A 19,048-nucleotide genomic window follows, 5' to 3' on the forward strand; every position below is an offset into this window, starting at 1 on the left:
ATAGAACCAGCCATTGAGATGTTTCCCGTCACTCTATTTTTCCTCCTGTGACATTCAATATGATGCATTAGTGTCCTAAATGGAGGCGGTGTGATAGATATTAATTACTTGTCCAATTCAGTTTGTGACATCAATCTGTTATCAGCTGGCACACACCTCTGACTGAAATTAACTGTCACTACTCAATATCCGCTGAGTCATCTCGCTGCTTTATTGCCTTCATTACAATATCAACCCCCTAAAATGCATTTCCGTGTAGTCGGACAAGAACTGCAACAACCGATGTGAAATACGGATGCCGTAACATGTTTATCTATACAAAATAAATATTGTCATGCAAACACTGATATGGAGTTGTTTCAGGGAAATAATAGGTTCATGGATACCATGGATTTTGGTGTATTTCATAGCTGTGCTAGCCGGAGCTGCCAGCTGTGGCCTTGCATCTGTGGATGTGAAACAGCAAGCTATTGCTCCTGCTGAGTTCACAGAAATCCGATTTCATCTCGAGGCCACCGAATCTAATACACACCGTCATATTTACTCACAGTTGCAGCACATAGGAAACCAATATGACCCTATAGACAGGCGGCGGAGCAGCACAAAATACAGTTAAATTAAAATGCTTTGAGCAAAGACTTCCGAAAGCCATCGCAGCTGCTTGGGCTCTGGACCAGATAAGTGAGAATTGTGTGATTTCTACCCTTGAGGGGTTTAATCTGCTTCAATATACAGTACATGGACAAACCCACAGGGATATGTGGTCATTACACCTTTAGCAAGCAAAAATGGATAAAATAACACTCCCCCTCACACACACTTCTGGGAAGTCATTCTACATGATTTTGGACTGAGTCCATAGGAATTTCTGTCCCGTCAATCTCTGTTTGAGTCCATCCCAAAGGTGTTTGATGGGGCTCTGTCAGAGATCTTCAACAGTAAACTCATCCAATCATGCCTTAAGGGATGTTGCCTTGAGCGCTTGGACACAGTGCAAAAAACAGAAATCTTGGAGAGAATCAAATTTTTACCCAGCCCATGGGAGCAAATGGGAATGAATGTGAATAAATAGAAATAAAACTGAAATTACTGGAATGAGGCCTGGGCCACATTGGCTAAACTTTATATCACGATATAAAATGAATCCCTTGACCTTATCGGCTCCTCTTCCTGGCGGTTGTATGAATGGATGGATGGATGGATCTGCAATTTCTATTTAATTCCAATTAATAAGTATAAATATTCCAAACTTGGAAAAATGAAGGATTAAAATCAGTCCAAAAATGAACGAATTAAGAAGCAAATCTTGCCAAATTTGTTTATAGAGTGCCTACTGAGGACACTCTTAGCAGTCTTACATTTCATCACATAGTATGTGCGATGTTGCTGTGCTCCCTCGTGCCACTGTTTACTTAGATTGTGTGAGTCCTTGTATGTACACATGCGTTGGCATTCAAGTGAACTCTCTGTGCTGCTGCTGTAGCGGCAGCTTTGCAACTGTGTGTCTCTGACGCAGCGAGAGTATTAAGTTGCCTTTCTGCATCAGCAAACACACCTCCGAATATCAGTCTTATACATTCAAACCAGGCTCCAGGCAGCAGAACAAAAAGAAAATATAGTTGTGTGAGAGAGTGTATAGTTCCCTTTCTTTTGTTTGTTACTTTCTTAGTAAAATGTCATTCACAGCAGGCAGGAATAATAAGAAAATATAGTTGTGTGAGAGAGTGTATAGTTTCCTTTATTTTGTTTTTTTACTTTCTTAGAAAAATGTAATTCACAGCAATCTGTCTATATCTTCAAAAATATTCTCTCTCTATTGTGTTTTCTTGCCTCTTGTTGCCATGAGAGCAGCTGTAGCCACATGAAATCCCCCGAAGTGGGACGATATGTGGACTTACATGTTGACATGCAATCTGCATGTGGACGTGTGTATTTGTTTGTCTGTGCACAAGTCGGGGTGAGGTGAATTGAGCAGGGGGGAAGGGAGTTGTATTTCCACAGGCCAACCTTTAACTGCAGATAATCCCATAGGAGCTGGACATGCGGGGCCAGAGCTGTATCGTATCCTCGTCTCTGGGTTTGTGTGTCTTATGTGCGTGGTTGCTCCATTTTCTGAATGTTCAAGCTATCAAATGGACAAACAATAAAGCAGTGAAACTCAACCTGCAGCATGGACTGGTTTTAAGCAAACCGGGTTGTGTTTTATTGCTACCATTATTTATAAACTAAGTAGCTCAGTGGCCTAGTGGTAGAGTGTCCGCCCTGAGACTGGAAGGTTGTGGGTTCAAACCCCGGCCGGGTCATACCAAAGACTATAAAAATGGGACCCATTGCATCCCTGCTTGGCACTCAGCATTAAGGGTTGGAATTGGGGGGTTAGATCACCAACTGATTCCCGAGCGCGGCACCGCTGCTGCTCACTGCTCCCCTCTCCCCCAGGGGATGGATTAAAATCACACGGGGATGGGTTAAATGCAGAGGACAAATTTCACCACACCCAGGTGTGTGTGTGACGATCATTGGGACTTTAATCTTTAATCTTTAATTTTAATGGTGGAAAATATAAGACTAACATTTTCAAGTGTTGGGTCTAGAATGAAACAAATTTTTCCACAATTACGTTAAATTCTGTAAAACAATCAAATGAAAAATAGCTTTCATGCACAAACGTTGCCATAAAGGAACCCAAAAGTCAAATAAAATGCAAAACACATTATTTATCTCCACCGGTTGAGCTGGTTGTAAATGGAAAAATCAAACAAGGGAAGTTGAAATACATCTGTATCTATTTCAAAATTAGGAAATCAAGGTGAACACAACTAGTCAATATAGAGCACAGAGCGTTTTAATATGGTGATGCGCTTGCAATAGAAATAGTGGTCTGTATAAGGCACTACAGTTTTATACCACCATAAACTACAACAATAACAGCCACATTGTTAAAATGAATACCTCTTGGACAATGTCAGTCAAAACTGAGCATTGTTAGCTTTGGGAAGGCAGAATTTCATACGGCAATCTTATTGGACCTCATTAAATCGTGCAGGTGTAGTCAGTGTTGTAACCCCGATATGGTCATGAGGGCATCCAACTAATATCGATGTTTACATAATAGTGATATCATTAGAAGAAAGTTTCTTCCTTGCAGCTTTGGAAAAATGTGCATCCAGGAGGACCATTATAATAATTGCGTCTACTGGAGATAAACGCATAGATAAGCTTCTCCTGGTCTGATTGGAGCATGCAACCCTTTACTCAGTATGTTTTCCAGCAGATAAAATGCTGTTTTAGTGATTGATTTGATAAGACTGATACCAAGGCCTAGGAAAAGACATAAATAGTTTCATTTACGAGGGAAAATAAGGCTTAATTGTCATTGGGTTTCTCTAGTGGTCTGTCCTTTATTCATCACTTATTACCATGATTCTATGAATATCTTGGTTTATTTTTCAGTGTCGATATTGAACACTAACACAAGTCAAACAAAGGAAATTTTAGGTGACAAGTGTGCTTGAACATGGAGGTGTTTATTACAGCGTAATAACTTAACTTTATATTTTTATCCAACGGCTGTTCAGTAAAGGCAATTAAACTCCATGCTGTGTGTTCTCAAATTATGATTACCTCCTTAAACGAAAGCTACGTTTCAGCCTCTATGGTGTTTCTCCACTGGATAGCATTCTACTTGATTACACATTCATATCTACTTTGCACTAGTATCCATTTTTAAAGTAGTTATTTTTCAGGGATTAAAAGCCTTTTTTTTTTTAAGAAAAGACAGTACAGGTACGTTATAATGGTGAAATGACAAATTCAGGTTCTTCGTGTAATTGATGCAAAAAACATGCACATAAAATTATCATCAAAAATCATTCATTGATCTGAAACCAGGCCCTCAATCCACACTCAAGATCTTTGAGAGCGTCATTATGGTGGTACATAGAGATAGATAAAGAGTGCCTTTCTTTCTAATCTGTTTCACAATATGTTACCATGGCAGAGCTTGCGAGGAAATTTCCCATAGCTGCGTTGTTTCTCAAAAACCAAGAGACAATGCGTTTCAGCCTCACACTGATGAGCTAGCTGTGTCTCCCTTGTATTTATGTACCTGCACTTTGCATTCTGGCAAATCTCTACTCCCAGTCAGTGTCGGTGAAATCAAGCCCGGGGTGTGTTTCTGCTGTGACAGAAAGCCTATTTTTGGCTCTGATATGTCTCTGTTCCCATGAGCACAATTTAAATATTCACAGTGGCGTCTCGCGGTGTCACAGCTTTCCATCGTCCTTACCATCTTCATGAGTTGTGACACGGGGAAACACACTTGTGCTTTTGGCTTCCTGACAAATTAATGCAGCACCGTCTACAGTGTTTGGAGACTTTAACGCCGCAGTGCTGGAGGGACATTGTCTGAACACACACACACGCAAGCGCACACAGATCGTGTCTCGAAGACCCTGAAACACAAGGTATCGCCTGTCTGTCTTCTGGGGGTTCTGTTTGTTTAAAATCTTGCATCCTTCTGTACCTGCAAGGGTGTGAAGCATGTTTTTGGTATCACACTCGCCGTCTCCAAGGAGAACTCGGCTCACCGCGCAGCCGCTGTTCGTCGCGGGGTGCCTGGGTCAGGGTTCAAAACATGCTAGTATATGCGGCGGAGCCACTGAGGGATGTTTGCTCCATGCAGCTGTTTAATAGAGACCGGAGGGAGACGACAAATGGCCGAGGCTGCACAGCAGCGCTGTTTCCCATCGAGTCGCCCTCCTCTTTCCTAATGAGCATTCTATTAGAAGCTAGGGGACTGAACTCGGCAGTTAGCCATACGGAGGAGGCTGGCTAACAATGCACGCGCTTAGCTAAACAGCTGTTCTCTCTCTCTCTGATACCACCTCCCATTCCTGCTTAATGAAGCCTTCAGTGAGCGAGACGGCGTCCCGGGACATGGCGGAGAGCAGCCGCAGACACCCAGGACGGGAATGGCAGTTACTCACAGGCCTCGCGAAAGGTCCGTGTGGAGGAAAGCGTCGCCAATACGACCACAAAGACACCAATTAGATAGTTGCTCTAAGGGGAGCTGTAAGAATAGCATAAAGGGCGAGAGAAGACATTTTTACGAGTTCTGCTCTCAGAAAATAAACATTCGATGACAGTAGAATGCACAATGCCCTTCTGAATGTACAATCATCATAATTTCGATGATAGCTTGCAGTTTTCATTGTAATCATATTCAAATCGTAAAAAAAGAGCTGATGATTTATTTACATTGTGTCTAGATATGTTAAGCACTTATGTGCAGTCTGCATGTTTGCATATTGTTTCATGAAAATTTCATTATTGTTGCACGTAATATGACTTGTGGCTCACTGATTTATGTTTATGCCACTGCAGTGAACAATTAAATGACTCCAAGTCAACGTGTGGAGTATGTTAACAACTTTAATTGAAGTTAATAAACTGGGTTTTAAATTAATTCATGGATCATTAATAATAATCATGAATAAATCATCTAGCATAATAAATCTGATATTGTTGATCAGATTAGTTTGTTGTTTGTCTTTCTTTAAAAACACATGGGAAAAAGATCTTGAAAAAAATAATCGCATGTTAAATAGCAATCTCAAAATTGAGGAGAAAAAACATCTAAGTCTTTATGCTCCAAGATGTTGTACAAGAGGAGTGTTCATTGATCAAGATTAATGGCATAATCAAGATTAATGGCACGCCGCATCGGTTGGTTCACATGTGAGAAATACTGCAGAGGAGGCAGGTTCTCCAGACATCCTTCACTTAAGCACGCAGGAAGATTTTAAGAGCGATGCCTACTCATAGAAACATGATGCGGCTTTATCTTGAGCCCGTTAAAAGCATTATTTGTTTGAGTAAAACGATGAGTCTGCCAAAGGCGTTGACGTGGGTCACCTTGGAGTAAGACTAACTTTTTTCAACAGTCACTTTTGCGGCAAGGACTGGAGAACGCTCTATATGAAGGATGCTTTACAAGAGGGGTAGCGAGAGATTCTGGGAGCCTCCACTTATTCACTTTGAGCAATTAGACGGATGCGCTTAGGTGTGAAAGTAGTTTGGAGTACTCGGCAAATTCTTCACAAGGCTACTTACGAGTGCTTCAGTAGAGAATACCAAACAGCTCCTTATGAACAACTTTAAGAAAACACTTTCTTGTGTTTGTCTTTAATCTGCTCATGGATGGAACTTGGTTTTTAGTCTTTCATTCGCTCTCCTTGTCATCGAACAGACGGGAACAAAATCCGTTTGTGATTCACTTCATCGCTCTGCTGTCTCAGCAAAGCTTCTCTAAGCATTTCCTCATGCACATTCGCAAAGGCCTCGAGCTAATTGGCTGTGCTCTTGTTGGTTTTCAAGGTTTAAATCAGTGGTTGTGTTTATTTGTGAAAGCCACTGAAAAGTTGGGCAGGCGTTAAATGGCAGCAAGAGCAATTCAAGTTGTTTGCTGTCAGAATGCGACGAGATGCAGTCGCTATTTAAGAAATAAATTAAGGACGACGACTTGTTAATATGTCACAGCATATCAAAGGCATCCCCTGATAACATGTCAAAGAAGCCTTGGCACCCGTGAGCAGAATAAGGGATGACATTAGAACAATCTACTTATATAGTTTTCTCTGAAAAAAATATGATTGAAGTCACATTTCTTTTCAAGATTTTACCTTTTATCTTTTTGGAATACAAAAAAGGTCCAATAATGTTACCTTGGAAGAGGCTGAGAAATGGCAACACATCTACATGCAAATTTATATGGATACTTATGAATTTATACATTATATAATTGAATATTGATTTTTTTTGTGAACACACGTAATGGGAATTTATTTAAAGCACAGAATGTTAAAGTGGCAATACTATTTTTCAAAAGTGGCGCAGGGCCTGGACAGTGGGTGCCGTTGAGCCCTGAGCAGGATTAATGGCCTCTATTGCCTCTCTAAGTTTAAACCCTTTTACAGCCGCGCATGCTTTGGATGCTCTTGTTCTGTCAGGTTGTACTGTGTTGGCCCTTTATAGTGGAGCTTCCTGCTTGTCAGCACGTTTGCCCAAGTTTCTCTCATTTGGGAATTCTTTGTGCTCCGACTATGCAAATTTCTCATGGAAGGCTAATGCATTTGCACTGCACAGGGATCATATCAGCAGACAAGCTACTGATGTGAGGGCATGATCACACACTAGCACACAACCAGATGGTCTATGCGGATTGCATTCTTTCAATCACACGGAGAAACACGCCGCAATATACCTACAGCATAATAGGTTATGCAGTATATACTGTAAATAATAGGCTTCTTATCACACCGTGATGAAAAGACCATCCAAGGGGAAGTAAATGTATTCCTCCATGCTCATAATCATTTATAAAGCACCAAATAACTTTGTCCTGAAACACCCGCTATGTATTTCAAAATTAGCCAACACAGTAAGAAAAAACAGTTTGAGGTCATTTTCCCTTCCCGCTGAAGAAGCTGTTTATAAATCACATGTGCTTTCAAACCTGTGAAATTGATAATGAGAAAAGCGACCACTCTCAGGCGTAGCCGCGGTATCCATTTGTATTCAAAGGCACCGAATGCTTTCAGCTGAGAGAAACAGATGCACAGACGCTGAAGAGGTGACCTGGCTCGCCGCAGAGGTGAGCTGCCAGCAACAACAAGCAAACAAGGCTCGTGGTCATCACGAACGGGCAAAGGTTGGCTAATTACGCCATGCTTGTTCATCTGGTGGACAATCACGGAACCGGCTTAACAACACGGACTCCCGCAGCTTGCATGCTAAGAGATGGCAGACGGGTTGCGCGACTATGGACAAGCATAAAAGTGTCTGCCAAGGGAAAAAAAATGGTGATAGGAGAAAGTGGTGAAAAATTTGTGCGCAACAAAGCGAGGGTGAGACGGAAAGCAAGGGAAGGTGTGAGAAGAGGGGGAGGAGGAGGAGGAGGGGTGGAGGAGGTCAGTGGAGACACCGAGATGGGCGGAGGAAGAGGGAATCGAGGGGGGAGGTGGGCTGAACTGGGCCCCCGGTGCTCAGCTGTCGGTGCTTCCTCTGCAGGTGGGAACCGAGCAGTGCCAAGTCGCTCTCTCCCACTCACTCACACAGACACCCATGCATGGCTCAATAATGGATGCTTTACACCGGTGCCAGAGAGAGAGTGAGAGAAAACCGCAAAAGGAGGGCAAGATGCTGTGACGAGAACGAAAATGCTTTCGGAAGCGGCCAGAGAAGGTAAAGAAAATGCCTTTGAGATTAGGGGAAATTGTGAGACGGAAAGACAGCCAGACATCTCCGTCAAGACATTAGAGCGGGCAAGACAGGAAACAGACGAGACCCTGTGCTCTGTAATATGATGATGCTATTGCTTTAATTGATCAGAATCCTAACAGGATCAAAGTATGCTGGGGCACAGCCTGGAGCCTCAGCCACCTTCTCCACGACTGTCACTGTCCATTAGGATGTGCACGAATACGCTCTTGACAATAATTCATCAAAGAGGATTCGTGGATAGCATCCACCTGAGCTGATGACTTAGCCAAAGCCTTCGCTGGGGAACTGCGACTCATCAAGAGACGACATTGTCTGTCGTCCCCTCGTTCATCAGGCGCGATTAAAATTCCAAAAGCAATCTCAGTGCTACATCACCAGATGGCTCTTCTCGTATTGTCTTGGAGAATATTGCTGAGGCAGCCTGTGTGGGCCACATGTTGCGCGAGCTGCCAAAGCCCGTTGGTAGCGGTACAGTGCCACTTCAAAAGTCTAACCTCCCAAAGGTTCTATCATTCAGAATTTGGCATGGAAATAAAACTTGGGAAAATGTGTCTCGAAAATGCACACTACCAAGTGTCAGTATAGTGTAAAATGTACTTGATGCACTTGAAAGAATCAAGGGTGAAAGTATCCTTCACAAGGATTTAGGACGTTAGTCAACCTATTAGCAAACAGCTATTGTTAATTAATATTATTGAGTTTATAAATGAGTTTCAGCCTCTTGTCCATCGTGAATAAAATGTATGTTTGGGCATACAGATGGTCTGAGGAGGTTCCAATTTTTTTTCACAAAATCGTACAAATTCCACTCTGAACATACGTATTGATGAATCACAGATTTATGGTTTGGTTTAAAAAGGTCCAATAAGTGTATGATTAATATTGGTTCTGTTTGTAAAGGTCCAATAACTGTACAATCAATAAAGGTTTTGTAATAGCAGCACTTTGAAACACCCACCATTCATTTTACTGAATCGAATTATGACCATTTGACTCTGTAATGTCATATTTAGAATCCATTAATAGCAATGAGAATTTTCTTCGTTTTTTTAAACGGAGGAAATTGGAATTCAATCATTGTCAAGTATGTGTAACGATCTTTGATTAGATTCAAATTTGTTTCATGCAAACCCGCATCTTTGACAGTTCCACTGGATATACATTGCCCTGAGCTATCCGTTTGAAAGCAAGGATTTACTAAAGCACTCAATTACCCCCTCGCTACTTTCTCTGAGTTAGTTTTTGACTCTTTAGCACCTATAACTCCATGTTTTATAGGTTCAAGCACCTGCGGCAAGTGGAGACAGACTGATGGCTGGACCAGCAGAATAAACTGCTCACACTGTTTTTGGGCACTTTGTCAGTTTTTCATTCCTCCGCTGGCTGGCGTTCGCTAAAGCTGCCTCCCTCTGATGGACAGCCAAAGCGGAGCCATCTTGTTACTACATATCATTAATTCTGCAGGTCCACATTGTTATGTATGTGGTTGTCAATTGGTAGGGTTACATGGGAAAAATAGTACAGAACTAATTTGTAGGAAACTATGGACCAAGAAAGAATCGGTGACATTTTCATGCCGATTAAGATGAATGTGGGGTTCCATTCATGTTTCTCACTTTTGTTAACCTTGCGATATTTTTCTGACATTTTTGCCAATTTCTCATTGAATAATGCATGACTCTTAATGAATCTGCTCTGGTCTTTCTGGGTTGCGCTTGCATGTTATCCATGTGTGGACTCCCTCCGGGTAATCCTGCTTCATGCCGCTGTCTAAAAACATGCATGTTAAGATAATTAAACACTCGGAAATGTTCGTAGGGGAGAATATATTTGTGTGAAATTAGTAGACTGCATTTGCATAGTGAATAATATCTTTTTAGGCAGACAATAATGCTTCTCCTGAAAGAGAAGTCCCTTTCATTGCAAATTTGACCATAAATGCAGCAAGGCTAACTCATGATGCGGTCAGCTTCTTTACAAAATGGCGGCCACGATATTGGCAGACTTCAAGCAGACGTAGTCAAAACAAATAAACACAATAATACCTGCTACATGAGATGGCCCCCCTCCGTTTAATCATCACACTTGTCAATTCAAGTAGAATGATAGCGCACATGACAAGGCAAGCCCCCGTTCTCTCATCTTTCATACCTGTTTTTCACACCCTGATACGCAGACACCCTTTCAGCAAACAGGCAAATCAAAAAGCACCAAACACTCAGATAACTTTACACTTTCGAGGTGCCGAGCCCTTTTGACAGCTCAGAAATGGTTTCTATTCATTTTTTGACAATTGTTCGGTTTTCCCTCCACCCCATTGAATTTGCACAACAATAGCTGCCACAGGCATGTGTCTGTATGCGCTGGCTATCTTTCCCCTTCCAAGCTGGAGCAAAGCTGCCTTTATTTGCTCTTAAATGTCTGCCGTCAATGTCTGGCTGCTCCAAGAATGTTACCTGCAATATATGCAGCCAGCTCCACATGTGGATGGATGACCACCTTGAGATATGAGCGGTGAGTCAGGACATTATGGAGGTGTTCAGTCCACAAGGGAAAGTTCCTAGGGGTTCTCACTTCAAAGAGCAAATTCACTCGTGCAATTTTCAAAGGTCATGGGGAGCTGTAATAGTAAAGTTAAGGCAGAGCTATAGCACAACATTTCCACATCCCTCATCAATATATCTTACTGGCCTCTTTCGCCACTTGGGTAATTTGGGGCAGCATTCATATTGACCTTAGATTGGTATTTCGTGATACAGCCATGAATAAAGGCCCACTTTTTTTCAATAACTTCACGGCAATTTATTTTGACAATCCAGGTCCTTAATAATATTAAATGCTGCCTAAAATCTGTACTCTCAATAAAGTTTCAATGATGAATTTGACCATGACACTGATTAAATCAACCATTTTCTAATGACTTCCCACCTGAGCTTGACAGGCATCACGGAAGCGATTGCGTTCATACATCGAACAGCGACTGGGTGCTCGTGGCAATGAATGCGGACTTTAAATCCAGCTAAGGCATCAGCGTGATTTACAGACAAAGATTGATTTGAGGTGCAATAACATTGTTGTGGGTCTTATTCCTGCCATGTACATGTCTGTGATTTAAATACATGCCATGAAGAATGCAGTAGTCTCCGACACGGATGTGTGCCGTTAAATCACACGTAAAGCCTGAAAGGGACGTTTCTTCATGCTCTCAGTGAACTCATGCCGCTAGTATTCATTACAGTTCTATTACACCTTGAAATATTGTCCTCTCAGAGTAGAATTTCAAGCATTGTAAGCAGAGACATTAGTAGTAACAAGGGTAATAAATAGCAACATAATACTGGGAAGCCCATGCTGCGGATGCAAAGCAGTAGAAGAAACTTACACGGTGGTTGCATTGTTACATTAGTAAAGAAGTAACAATTAGCCACGATGTAAAAAAAAAAAACCCAACCTTCTACAGTGATTAAATTACTAAAGGCTGTCAGCTTGACAGTTTTTATTACACAAATGCTCATTGCTTCCAAAAGTGGCAGCGATAACACGTTTGGATTAATAAGACAACTGTTCTGATTAAGATGGGAGAAAATGCTTGTATTTGGAAGATTAGGCCACAGGACTTGTTATAGAATTGAGTAAAATATGTTTTCAGTATTTGTTAGTATAAGGAGCGTAATTACTCTCAAACGACCAAGGCCAGATAATAAAAGTTAATAAAAGTTGGACTGGAGCAAGAGTAATTTCAATAAAATAAGATTTAGAATAGTTATTGAAAATGTGTCAATTTTATCCCATGAAGAGCAGCCATCGCACGGTAAACGGTTCCAAAGGTGACTTCATTTGACAAAACCACATTTCCAGTGTACCAGTAATGATTGCAGAGTAAATTATGCATTCTTAGTACAAGAGGCATGAACGTGTGTCAGTCATTTCATCACACTTAAGTCACCCTTTCTGAAGCCTGCATGTTTCCAAGCTAATCAGTGCAGCCAAACTATATAGTCATACATCACTTGCACATTAAGTCACGTCATTTGCAATGTGCATTAATCAGACGGACTCTAGATACTATAAAGAAGCCATTAAAGTAATAGCAGCTCATGTTTTATAAATTTCAGTGTGTCTCCTCCTGTTTTTAAAAAAAAATAAAATAAAAGCGTCGACGCTATTGTTCACACACATTAGAAAAAATTTCACACTTTCCTGACAACAAAGCTTTTTCATCTCTTAGCTTGGTTCAAGGGATTCTTACAGTTTGCTAAGTGCTGTCTTGCATTTCAAAAGACACAGCACGTGTTGCACGAGTGTAATAAAGCCGGAGCATTTATGGCGCCCAATAACCCAGAAGTCTTAATAAAAATGAAAGCTGACATTGGCATGAAGGATCCTCCACACTAGCTGTCTTTAATTTCTAAGATGTTCCATTAAAACTGGAGCACTTCCTCACAAGCAGAGCTTTTATCCTGATTGCTTACAGGAAGAGAGAGGGGGGCAAACAACGACCTTCAGTTTTTCTGCAACCCAGTCCCTCCAGCCTGTGTGGACACGTGCAGAGTATCAATACAGTATCAATCAAAGAGTTATCTAGCCTTTCTATGATGGATAGAGCTTGATGTCTCTCAGCAAACATCATCATTGTGTGAATGCGAGGGAGAAGCTCCCTTGTGAAGAAACCGAGGCTAGGTCTACATGTGCACAGGTCTTAACCTTTGTTACTATAACCCCAAATTGTTAAAAATCCAATCAGGGTCGCTTTCATATGTGGTTCTAGATCGGATGCATATCGATTTTTTTTGCAATGCGACTGCAGTCTGAACGGCCAGACCTAGAAGTAATCATGGCGAGGAGACAAACTAAGCTCTGGAAGGCAATTGACTGTTTAATTTTCCATGGATCTACAAAGTTTTTATTGGTAACAGTTTTGACCTTGTTTCACTTTAACCTAACCCCACAGTGGACATTTGTGGTGACAGCTACGTAGTAGGTACATTTATTACACAAGGCAATTTCCCTTCTTTTTAATTTCTTTTTATTTTGTTCTGAATGTTTATCTGTATTTTTTTTTTTTAGGATTTTTAGAGTTTTTGATATTTATTATACATTTTTTAAATTAATCAAAGGGTTACACTTACACATACCTCTATTTTACAGGAATCTGATATATTTTAAATCTATTCTCCTCATAACTAAAGTAAAACGTAAAAAGTAAAATGTCTCATGCTTTTGGTGATCTGCTCATTAGCAGAAAAAAACATGCATCCCAATTATAATTAGGAGCTGGAGGAAAAAGGCACATTTGCATGTTCAATTAGTGCCAGTGCGATGCCAGATAGATAATCCTCAAGACTGGCTAACGTCCTTGCATCTGAACTTCTTCAGCTGCCATTTTGTTTTGAAGCTGAAGAAGAAAAATAAAGGGACGTCACGTAGGGAACACAACTGTTGATCTACATTTAATAAGATGGTCAAAACCGCTCTCCTGCCAAAGGAGGTTGAGCTTTTAATGACCATTTCTGCTTTCTGGGTCTCAGACTTAAAGCTTGATTGTTTGGCGCACAATTAACAGGTAGGCTATCTTATTATTGGCGAAACACTGTACATCCCGCTGACTATTGCGGGAATAGAAGGCGCTAGAGACACATAGCGAGAAGGCGTGTGTCCCCAGCATGCTTTTACTGGCTGTGAAGGCAGGGAGACAGATGGGTGCAGTGAAGAGGGGATTAGATGGGAGCGGCAGGGCAGGAACCCGGGTGTAAAAAAAAAAAAAAAAATGCAGCCCTCACGAGAGGATGACCAGGCCAGCCTTCACGCGGGCCAAAAGGGGAGGTGGGGGAGGCTTGTGATGGATGTACCCTCTGACTGGAGCCATTGGCACACCCACATGGAGACGCCACCAAGGCCAGGCCAGAGGAGCAGGCAATCAAAGAGAGGCCGGAGGGCTAGGATGATATAAGAGGATCCAGCTTATTAAATAGGCTTCAGGAGGGGCATGGAGCATCTCAACTAAGTTGTCATACTGGCACCAAAAGACTTTGTGTTACATAGAAAGCACAATCTGCAGGCAGCCATGACAGGCCGCATACAGTGCCAGTGGGATTACTGTCATTAGAAGCATGCAAACAGACACACAACACACTCGCGCACATGCGCACACACTAGGGAGATTCAACACAATGTGTCAACCCTGATTTACCTCTACCTAACCTGGGCCTCATTATCCTGCATCTGAGCCACACAGGGAAGAAAGAGAAGGTGCATGAGTGCATACTGGCTATGAAGGAGTATCCCGTGCTGTCAGATTGGATCATATTCTATTAGAGACCACTTCACTTTGGCAAAACTGCTTCCACAGTGGCACCTATACCTCGAGTCGATGACAATTTGGAAGTGGGTGAATATTTTAGGGAGAAATACGCCTCCAAAGTGAGATTACCCGAGGCCTCAGAACAATCTCGTCATATTTCAGATCAGTGAGATTCTGAATTAATCACTTCACAAGCGTGTTTGATTTTCAGTCTGTTTTTGTGATGTCACCAAAGAACTGTGTCAGGATGACAAAGACGAAAAAATAAAAAACATGTGACAACAGTATAAATGACCTAATAGCATCTTACATCTTACGCAGTGTTTTTTGGAGGAGCTAAAACTTTTGATAGCTTAGTACTAGCCTCGAACCATCAAACATAGCTAATTACGCTCCTGGTGATGAAACTTTGACGACAGTGTCAATTTCAGTTAAATAGCCAGCGGAAACCTTTATGCCATATAACATTGCACCAGAAACGCTACCGTTCAGAAGATCCGTTAATCAATCAATCGATTCTTGATATAACATTATAAGAGATCTCACCCACCCTACCAGACTCCTGCTCCACCATTCATTAATATTTGAAAACGGCGCTCGAATGGGGCGTTGCCTGCAGGACTACTGGGCTTGTGATTGAGAGAGAGGCTTGGGCACAGTCTGGCTAAAGTATGACCGAAATAATTCTATTCTACGACTCCTAAATAAACAAACCAAATGCAATGCTAATAAATCACTAACCTGAAAACCAATTCAATGACGTTCGCAAATGCTAATATTGCAACTTCAACTTGTTACGGAGGCAGAGCAACTATATTAAGGTTCCGGAAGTGACGTCAGAATTTCCTGCTATTCAAATCGGAGGACAGAAAGACAACTTTTCATGCAGTGCAGAGTTTAACCAAAAGATGGCGTCACACAGACGACTTTTGCCACGACTTCAAGTTCCAACAAACATACACTATTAAGTTAAAATAATGACCAAGACATTAAGACAGCATTACTAGATACCCGTTTCTACAGTTTATCAGCCCCCCCAAAAAAAGTTGCTTTCGGGGTGAGTACCCCTTTAATATGTAATTTTTCCATAATATGTCTCATTTGAACACATCACCGGTCGGTCCACTTTTATGCTAGTGACAGTTGACTCTCCACGAGTTATTTCTCTCTCTATTATTTGCCCACCCAAAAAAAGTTTCAGAGAGGAAAGCATTCTTTCCCATTGCGTCTCCTGCTCTAATTTCCATTTCCGTTCGGAACTCAACACAATATTTCTTTCTAACGAGCAGCAGACTGCAAACATGTATAAGAAATCGTTACACAAATCCATTACAGGGGGCCTACCTAAAAGCAGGTGTGCTCATGCAATTGTATAATTCATTTGATTATGGATTTTCACTTCAGCTCCGCCGCTGCTCTCCAGATGCTTTCTATTCTTGTTTACAGGGTTGTCTTGGAAACAAGAACATCCTGTCAATTACGACTACAGCAAGACAATATGATGGGATTAAAAATATGACTAAAACTTGGAGGAAACACAGGTTTTATTTTAATTAATCCACGAATAAATTTGGTGTAATTACAGGGATCAATGCTGTGTTCAAACTGACTTCCACTCGATAAATCGCAGCAAGTCCCGGCTTTCTATTTCTAACTACCAGGTATCTTTTGAGTTTTTACTGGCGCTTTTTTCCCATCAGTGGCATGCTTACTGCAAGTACAGCACCATTCAGGGTGGAAAACAAACTCGGTAATATCCCATTTACTGGGAGGCAGGAGATGGTTTCACTGGCAGTATAATAACAGGCTACATGAAGCGTAGCATTATAGAGTAGGAATAAAAGCAGCTTGATTGGTAAAAATCTAATCCAAAAGCAGTCCTCGCCCATCTCATGAAATTGAAGCAATTAATAATATTTCAATGCAAATTGGAGTGTAGCAAACACATGACCAACTCTTAGCATTTTGGGGGAAATGAAAGGACAGTTTTTACACGCATTTCAAAAACTATAAAAAAAAAAAAAGATTCAACCCTAGCAAAATGAAAAAAATTATTTAATGCAATCTACTATCTGCCACGTACAGTTTAAGCATCTTATTCTGCCAACCATGCGTGTCCAAAGTACCTAGTTAGTGGCTTTACAAGCAGAGTAAATGTGTGTATGGATGTAAAATGTGAAGATTTCTCATTTAGAATATTAACCAGCAAATAAACATCGCTTTACAACAGAATGGATGCAATACAACTGCGTCAACAGGATGAGTAAATATGTGAGTGAAGGTAATAATTCAAGGTTAAGAATGATGCAGTTACTGCGTCGCTCTGCAGGGTGTAGCAGGAATTTGACATTCACGGATGGATCCCACAGCGGTGGCTCGTTAAAGTAAGTCCGAGCCACAATTTACTTCTTAATTCAATGATGCATCAGGGAAGTATGTCTATGAGGCATGCTTACTGCAAGCACAGGTTAAGCACACATGCTGCACTTACTATAAAAGACATAGCCAACGAGAGTAGTATATTATTATGAGACAGCATTAAGGAAGCCTGAGGATGAACATTCCCTACAAAGAGACGAGTGGTGCGTGTGTGTGTCTGTACATATGTGTTAGTCATTTAGAAGGACTGAATGGCTCTTCCAAAGTGCATCATGTTGTTAATCTTGTTCACATACAAAAAAAATTATACCCGCAGGTACATTTCTGACATCCAAAAGGAGGCGGGGAGGGGGGGGTTTACAAGCAAAAGCAGCAAAGCATCACAAGACCCACATGTGGAATTTCCCCGTGGTATTGAACAACAGAATAATTGAAATGCAAACACCTGCTCCATACGGCATTTGTCATGCTGTAATTTCCATTACTCAATGACTGCCACTCTGGCTTTGCCAGATTCTAATACCAAGCAGCCCATCAGCAGGTAACAGCTGCACCCCCCTACCCACTATCACCAGCCCAATTTTGACAGCACCATATGTACCTTCAGAGTGGTGGGAAAGGGTTAACAGGCTGACGCAGGAAGCTCCAATGCCAGAACCAAACACGGTGATGCGGTTGGAGTCTCCTCCAAAGAAGCCGATGTTCTCACTGATCCACCTTAAAGCCTGGATCTGATCCAGCAGTCCGTAGTTCCCTTTAGCAGCCTGGTCCCCGGTACTGAGGAAGCCTGAAACACATTCAGATAAAGAGATCTGAAACGCATACACTGGAGAGACAATGTTAAACTTTTATACTGAGTTCTCAAATAGGCTTTTGAATAAAGTAGGATGTTTGGGACTTGCAAAAAATATGGTCTGAGGACCAACATTGGGCCAACATTAGGTACAATGTGGAGTCACTCCTCCTACTTTGACTTTAACCTCCACCATTGCTAAATTTCAGCAACTCCGTCAACTACATATGCTAATATTAGCATACCTTAGTTCTCATTTGTGTAGTATTGTATTCAAAGTCTCACATCTCATCTCATTTCAACTTAAAGTACAGAGGTGACTTAAAAATTGTACATCCTCTTTACCCATTGAAATAAATAGAAATGCCATTTAACTAAGCTCTGATTTTAAAACTGGCCTATTCATCACTTTATAGGATAAGCGGTTCAGAGAATGGATGGCTGGATGCGATGGATTTAGCATGAGGCGATAAGACATTTATTTGGGTTCACCATCATAATGGCCCTCCAAAGGAGACTATCATTGCAATGTGGCCCGCGACAAAAATTAGACACCCCTGTGTCGTTATACTCTCGTGCGTCTTGTGTATTGTGTATAAGCATGTATCATCAACGTGAAAGGTTACGTATCTGCTAACCGTCACGCCAGTTGACAGCTGCGATGAAATCATGACTTATTCGATGACAAGGTTGTTGGTAAAATAGGAATGTGTGAGGACCCCATGCCATCTAGCATCTTATGGGAAATAAATGTCATGTCACCCTGGGTGAACACCCATCATCTGATGTATCGATCAGTCCAGATGATAACCTTATGGATCACTGGGAAAAAAGGGAGCAATGGTCATATGTTCAAGCCATAACAAGGGCATCCTTTATCTTCATTTTCAGTTCATTTTGTGAATCCCTCACTCGATAACATTCCCAGCAGGTTCTATCCACGGACATTCCCAGAGCGTCACATGCTCAACAATGTTTGATTTGGACAGTGACTCTCTCTTGGGCCCATCAGACCTCATATGGAATTATTTCACCACCCTGTCTCAGCGGCTCTCACGGGCCCAAGCCCTGCTGAATGATGGATAATTGAGAGCTAAGGGAGAAGTTCAAAGGCAGGCACGCCCCAAAGTCCCGACGGTGGTCTCAATGTCCATCAAGCCAGAGAACATGCATGCGAGGCGACAACTATGAGATGTGTGGACACAAAGAAGCACCCCTCCCTCCAAGGACTGCTAAACACATCATAGGCAGTGAATGTGGTGGTGGTGGATTGCATACCCTTCAGCGTTTCT

General features: G+C 41.6%; 1 protein-coding gene and 1 long non-coding RNA gene across 3 annotated transcripts in view; one reads left to right on the forward strand and one right to left on the reverse strand.

Annotated features, from left to right (window-relative positions):
* Positions 1–19,048, reverse strand: part of nlgn3a (neuroligin 3a) — a 134,847-nt gene that overhangs the window by 27,884 nt on the left and 87,915 nt on the right. For both annotated transcript variants that reach the window (XM_037260104.1, XM_037260106.1), the window contains one exon: positions 17,565–17,750. In XM_037260104.1, the coding sequence (XP_037115999.1) occupies positions 17,565–17,750 (186 nt within the window). The remainder of the gene's footprint in view (positions 1–17,564; positions 17,751–19,048) is intronic.
* Positions 8,009–9,630, forward strand: LOC119128053. Its single transcript, XR_005098924.1, has 2 exons — positions 8,009–8,244; positions 9,562–9,630. It is a non-coding gene; the product is annotated as an uncharacterized LOC119128053 (long non-coding RNA).

Source organism: Syngnathus acus, chromosome 10, assembly GCF_901709675.1.
Source record: "Syngnathus acus chromosome 10, fSynAcu1.2, whole genome shotgun sequence".
NCBI classification, from domain to species: domain Eukaryota; kingdom Metazoa; phylum Chordata; class Actinopteri; order Syngnathiformes; family Syngnathidae; genus Syngnathus; species Syngnathus acus.